Raw genomic sequence first — 6925 nt, forward strand, 5'->3', positions numbered from 1 at the left:
TCGATCGCAGGACTAAATATCGCGATATATCGCAATATCGATATTTTGGCACACCCCTACTAAGAAGAATACTCCCATAAAGAGGAAGACGGAAATTTGGAAATTTTATTTGATTTTCACTTCTTGAAATCGGTGACGTCATATCTGGTGTTTAGAAAAACGAAACACAAGTAGTGAGCATCATAATCGAATTACTTAAAATCTTAAACTTTAAATCAAGGGCACTCTATAGCTTTTTAGTAGTTAGCGATTGGGCAGGGATTCGGACACACCCACTTTCTGCCAATCAACTGGTGCCAATAGTGCCCTAAACGTCCTGTTCCATTTTCTATGGACCTTGAACACCATTGATGTCTCTGTCAAAACCTGCCGTGTTCTTTGACGTACTGTAACATCAATCAGTTGATCCACACAGAAAAGCGGCTTTGCACCGATATGTAACACATTACTAACAGAAAGTGTTGCTTACCGGCGCAAAGCCGCTTATCTCCGCTACAGAATTAGCTGATTTACATTAATTGCATTTAGGGTTGAAAATTTATGTTAGACAAGGGAATGGAGACAACTTTACAAATTTGAGCCCTTTTATTAATATCCATTTTGAAAAAACTAAAACGATTTCCGTTCTTTGACCCATTTTAAGCTCATCTTGGACACTATATTGTTTATTTATGATAAAGTCCCACTCAAACTATTTTTTTTCTATTTTATAATCGTTCCCAGGGGTCTTTTAATTACAATTTTTAGTAAAAATCAAAAGCTTGTGGTTTTTTTAAGACATATTCTCTGGATTTCATCTGAAAAGCTCACCTTGGTTGTGGGCGGGACTGTTAGCGTGGAAGCTAATTTTCCCATCAGGCCTTTGTTTACACTCTCTCCTGCTGGCTCATAGCACCTCACAAGCCCAAGCTATAATTAGTTTAGCAAAAAAACTCTAAAATATCAGAACTATTTACAGTTTTGACCCAGCTAGCAGCTCAGACGAGGAAAATGAAGACGTTAATGGATCAATTTGTCTGCAAGTTAATGCTTCAGAATTGGTGTTGAGGAGGAAGACTTTGGCAGTCGGTAGGTTTTCATCTGATCCAACACAATCTGAACAAAGAAATACTCAGAAACTCCTTTTAAAACTCCTTAAATGTCCTCCATTTTGAGAAAATTTAGTCCTAAAGTTTAGCTACAATTCTGAAAACCTGTTGAATTTCTGCTTCTGGCTAGTTTAGCTTGGGTCGTGGGGGCTGTAAGCTAGTGGGAGAGAATTCAAACAGAGAGCTCTCAGGAACAAGGAGGGGGGTGGGGTCATGCCCACAACTTTTTAATGAACTCTTTCTGCCTTGCAGAAACTGTCTTAAAAAACAACTTTTTTGATTTTGGCTAAAAAAGGAAAATCATAACCATAAGATTACTTGGAAACGCTTTGACAATAAACCCAAAGATGATCGGAGTGAGTCGTCTGTTGCTAAGATGTTCTGTGTGTTCTCCCTCAGTGACCCCAACCTGCCGGTTCCTCAGGACACCAAGTTCATTCACACCAAACCCAACCGCTTTGAAGAAGTCATCTGGACCAAGTTCAATTCCAAGGACAAGCAGTATCTCCACATCGGCTTGAAACCTCGAGTTAGAGACAACTACCGGGCCAACAAGGTGGCCTTCTGGTTGGAACTGGTGCCGCATCTTCACAGTCTACACGAGATCTTCCCCACGACCACCCGCTCGCCCCCAGGAGGTCCAGGGACTATGAGGCCGGGGCCCAGACCCTCGGGCCCTCGCACCACTCGGTACCCCTACCCAACCTTCCCATCCGAGTCCGACCCCGAGGGCTCGGACCGTCCGCCCCAGGAGCTGTTTCCTGGAGACACTCGTGACTACTCCACTGAACTGAGCGTGACGGTAGCCGTGGGAGCCTCGCTGCTTTTCCTCAACATCCTGGCGTTCGCGGCCCTCTACTACAAGCGCGACAAGCGCCACGAGATGCGGCGGCACCGCCTGTCCCCCCAGAGGGGCGGACCGGCGAACGACCTGGCCCACAGCCAGGAGGAGGAGATCATGTCGTTGCAGATGAAGCACTCGGAGCACGACCCCCACCACGACATGGAGCCCTTGAGGCCCCATGACATTCTGCGGCCCGCCTGCCCGCCCGACTACACCCTGGCGCTGCGCCGGGCCCCCGACGACGTGCCGCTGATGACGCCCAACACCATCACCATGATCCCCAGCACCATCACCAGCATGCAGCCTCTTCATGCTTTCAATACCTTCCCTTCCACCGGCCACAACAACACCCTGCCCCACCCCCACTCCACCACCAGGGTATAGTAGGGCCCGGCCCGGCAAGCTCCACTCAAGGACCTGGAATACTGGCCCTACTGCTCACCAGGAGGAGAGGCGGACCTCCAGATGCGGGCCTCTATTCTCTATCACTGTCTCTTTTCTCCAAAAGCTGTCAAAGGAAGCAGCCCCCTCTAGTGGCGGAGCATGCAGAACTGCATGGAAGCAGATCCTCCAGTTTGAGGGCGACTCTGAACTCTCAAAGAAACAGTTTTTAAAGAGTGTCTGCAATTTCTAGACAAAAAAAAAAAAGACGGTTTTGCTCCTTCCTGTTTTATCTCTTTATTTTTTACAATGGAATCGTCTTCTATTCCGTCCTCCGTGTTTTCTGTGAGCATTTCTTTTTCTTTCTACGACATCTGTGTCTTATCGCTGCTCCGGTCCTCGGGTTCGACCCGATTCTCCACCTCCTCGGCGGCGCTGGAGGACTTAAGGCGCTCGGAGCCGGAGGGGACGAGACGAACACACGGTTGCTATGGAGACTTCTCTGTCATCCCGCCGGCGTTCTCGGTGCCAAGTACTGTGTTCCTCATCAAGGGGAGACAAAAGAGAATTCCTGTCAACTAGCAGAGGCTGTGTGATCTCATGACAAAGTGCCAAACCGGCCCTCCGTGTTTTCCCTTCGATTCATCTCGTTTCTACGGTGTTTGTTTTGTTGTGGAAGGATGTCTTGCTGAAAATATAGATATAGAGAAAAGATATTATATATAGTTCTATATAAATGTGTACAAAGGAGAAAGTATATGAGTGGGTTTTATCAGGGGGCGGGGTCTATGCATGAATTATTTTTCGAGGATAACCATGAGGGTGGGTGGGATCAGTCCGTTTCCTAAATCCGGTCAGATGATTCTGGTCCACTTTGATTTTTCAAAAGGGTCACTAATAGCTGAAAGTGTCCGTCCTCCATTACGATGCTATTTACAGAACCCCCCCACCCCCCCCACCAAACGAAGATGATGAAGCACACCCTCATCCTCCGTCAGCAGCTTCTTCCAGAGGATGCTCCCGTGGCGCCGAAGACGCAATTATTTTTGTATTCAGTCAGATTTTTCTTTCTGTTGCATCAGATAGGCCTTAATTAGATGAAGACAGGCAGCTCCCCCCACCCCCACCCAAAACGAGCCTCAGCATATCCGTCTGGGATCGTCCGGCTGGTTTTTCGTAGCCCGTACGTTACGAGGTAAGCACACTGAAGGGATCTCAAACGCGCTCCACAAAGATGTCAAACGTAAAACACGCCAGTAGGGCGCCGTCGTTTGTCCCGCTACTGCCTAAAGGACGGCGGGGAGGACGGAAGGGGGCTCAAAACTGAGACTGGAGGCAGGCACCACGTCCGCTTTTATACTCCCCTACCAAGCGGAGGACAGAACCAGAACCCGGATCGAGTCCACGCGCTCCCTCCAGAGGGCGCCATCGTGTCGGACTGAGCACAGCCCACGTGGAGGGACACCTGGCGAGGATCAAAGTGTACATTTTTACCTGTAAGAATCAAACAGACAAAATATTTGTAAATATTCAGTTTCTCGTTTGTTTGTTTGTTTGTTTTTATTTCTGTTGGTTTGTTTGGGATTTGAATGAATGCTTACGTTGTGACGACCTAAGACAGCAGGTGCAGCTCTTCAAAAGTCTCCAAGCTCCTCCCACACGACAAACAAACGGGCCAGTTTTAGTGGTTGAGAACAGATGGAGCGTCCTGTAGCATCCTGAGCGGGGAAGCCGCTGTAGCAGATCCGCTGTCGATCGGAGGCATCTCCAGGTTACAACCATTTCCTATCAAATGTGTTACAGAGTCTGCAGTGTCATCTTCCTGTTGTGTAAAAGCAAGTTTGCTGCCTGTTGAATTCTTTCTATTTAGACGAGAAAAGCAGCTCTGCTCAGACGGCGAACCAGCCGGAACCACAAGCGTAATGAGATGTCCGCTCGCCTCACATGTAGCAGTGTTTACATGTAGCCTTTGGGTTGGAGGAACACTGAGATGCCTCAAATGTGCAAACGTTAGCATCCCCCTTTTGGTTTTTGTGTATTGCAAATGTGTAGTTTTCTTTACTAGTTGAGCCAACACAACCACACAGGCAATACCAAAAACCCCTATGAGTACGACGAAACAGCTCGCAAATCTGCTAGCTTTCAGTTTTTAACATTGAAATTGTCTCTTTATCTCATTTCCATTCGAGTTTTTGACATTTTGTCTAAAGGATTTCAGAACCACGCTTTGTTTCTTTACTTTGTTTGCTTTTCTGGAGACTCACATTTGCCTTCGACACCTTCGACACACGCTCTGTGAGTTACCAGATAACACACTTCACTCACGCGAAGTGTTAATCTTTATGTTATTGCTTCACGTTAGCAAAGCAGCTTACTTTGCTAAAGCTAAGTACTATAGCAAAGCGACATTTTAATAACTTTATTAAAGTAAAGTGTTCCTTAATGTTTGTACTTTACGATAAAGTGTTACATAGTAGCATAAAGCCACTAAATGTAAAGCAAGACTTTACTCACTTTTCTAACACAAAAGCAAATGTTACTAACGTAAATTTTAGCAAAATAGCATGATGCTAACAAAGTACTAGCATAAAGAAAGACTACATTTGTGAAGTACATAAATGGTGGAAGAGTTATGGTAATTTAGAGAGTTATTTGTGTACAACCTGGACGGTCTTAAGGCCTCAAGCCCAGATCATTACTCCTCCACCTCCATACTTGTCATTTCTGTTACAATATTAGAATTTTTTTTGTCTCATCTGTTGATATGACAAAAACTCTTACATTTTATTGAGACAAAAAAAGAAAAATACAGCAAAATTTGGGTGTCTGAGGTCTTTTTAAGCCAACTCCCATCCAGACATTTGTCTGTATTTGAGGATCTCCTCCAGTATCTCAAATCTTTCTCACTGTAAAACAACAAAAAATAATTTCCAGATTCATGTGCAGAAAAATTCCTTCCCTCTTGAGCTCTATTAGGGATAGTAATGCCCAAGATTTATTTTACTATTTTAGTATTTTTGTTGGGTTTGGTTCAAAAAATTCAACAAAAATCAAATTTATTGACTCTATTTTATACCTTTTCCCTTTAAAAAGACTAAAGGATTAACAGGAAATGGATGCTGCTCTTGCACAGGATCGTACTTTCGTGGAGTAATGCGATCGCTCCAGCCTTTTTGATTCAAATCACTGTGCTCTTGTCAGCGTGGAAGTTCTCCTGCACTGGGGGGTTGGATCAGAAGTGGATTCCAGCTGCTTTTCATGCATAAAACCTTCTTTCTTCGTCTCATTCTGTGGAGGGGATCTCACAGACTGCAGATCTGCACCTGTTGTCTTGTTTTTACATTCTATGTTGACATCAGAAACCCGAGACTTGACATGAAGAAAACTGTTTAAATAATGATCATTTAAAAAGAAAAAGAAAAAAACGTGAATATAAAAAAGTAAAATTATATACATAAATGAGGTGATGATATTTCTGTTACTTTAGAAGTTATTATACACTGTATGCTGTGGTTCTGATCTGGGAAACATTAAAGAAGTTCATAACCAAACTGCCGTGTTTGAATGGAATCCTGAATTCTCTCCCCTGACCTCCCTCGAGTGCAGATTTGCTCAACACGCCGCCGCTGATGCCCTTGACATTTCATTTTGAGGAGATTTCCCTCTCAGTTTCACTTCTTGTCAGATTCCTCTCTGGGTTCCTCCCCAGTGTTCTCGTCAGATCTCCGGCTTCGTTTGTCAGTCAAGTCTCCGCTCCTGATCTGCTCAGAGTTTTCTGCGGTTCGACTCCCTTATCTGTCTCTCCACAGCGTTTTCCATTTCTGGATTCCCGTCGACATGCGGACTTTTCTGTTTGCTGCAAGGATCTCCAGGCCTGACCTTGTTGGATCAGAAAACAAACTCTTGATTTTCCTTAGATAGCAGGAAAACCTGAATGATTTTGGAAGTGGAATCGTGCGAAAAGAGAAAAATAGAAGGAAATTAACTTGAGATTAAATCTTAACTAAACTTTTCTGTCACTTTTATACGACAGATTATTAGAGCCAGTTTACAAGCAACATTTTTTTGTTTTAATTACAACTCTAAATCGCGTAAATGTATGAGAAAATAGTCGTAACTGTTAGAATATGAGAATATTTATGACTTCAACAGTCATGATCAAATTTACAACTTTAAATTTTGAAATACATATATATTTTTGGTGGCCCTAATAAATATAGTCGTACTTTGATGACTTCCCAAGCTTCTATTTTCTGTGTAAAGTATCTCAAAGTAGTTTGTTTTCATAACTTGCAACTTTGATTTTCAATCGAACTGACTGGAGATTAAAATGTGTATTTTACTGGCCGACATCCACATTACCAGAAAATAGTTTCCAGAGCAGCTGGGGTTTAATAAAACAAATAAATAAATAAAAGCATACGCAGAATGAAAAAGAAAATCTTTGAGGATTTTGTTTTTAGATCCATACAGAATACTTCTTAAATTGTCAAAATTCTGAAAAGGATGGATGGAAAAATTAAGATAGATTAAGACAGAAGAATAAAGTGGATAAGACAGACAGGTGGATTGTGAAAGATATAACTGACAGATAAGAGATTAGACAGATAGA

The 6925-nt window shown here is 43.4% G+C and overlaps 1 protein-coding gene across 2 annotated transcripts in view; it reads left to right on the top strand.

Annotated features, from left to right (window-relative positions):
* The window catches only part of nlgn2a (neuroligin 2a), a 238306-nt gene extending 232442 nt beyond the window's left edge, over positions 1-5864 (top strand). For both annotated transcript variants that reach the window (XM_024288708.2, XM_024288710.2), the window contains one exon: positions 1488-5864. In XM_024288708.2, coding sequence (XP_024144476.1) covers positions 1488-2316 — 829 coding nt within the window. In that variant the 3' untranslated portion in view covers positions 2317-5864. The remainder of the gene's footprint in view (positions 1-1487) is intronic.
* Positions 5865-6925: the final 1061 nt, after the last annotated feature.

This window comes from Oryzias melastigma, linkage group LG18, assembly GCF_002922805.2.
Source record: "Oryzias melastigma strain HK-1 linkage group LG18, ASM292280v2, whole genome shotgun sequence".
Taxonomy (NCBI): domain Eukaryota; kingdom Metazoa; phylum Chordata; class Actinopteri; order Beloniformes; family Adrianichthyidae; genus Oryzias; species Oryzias melastigma.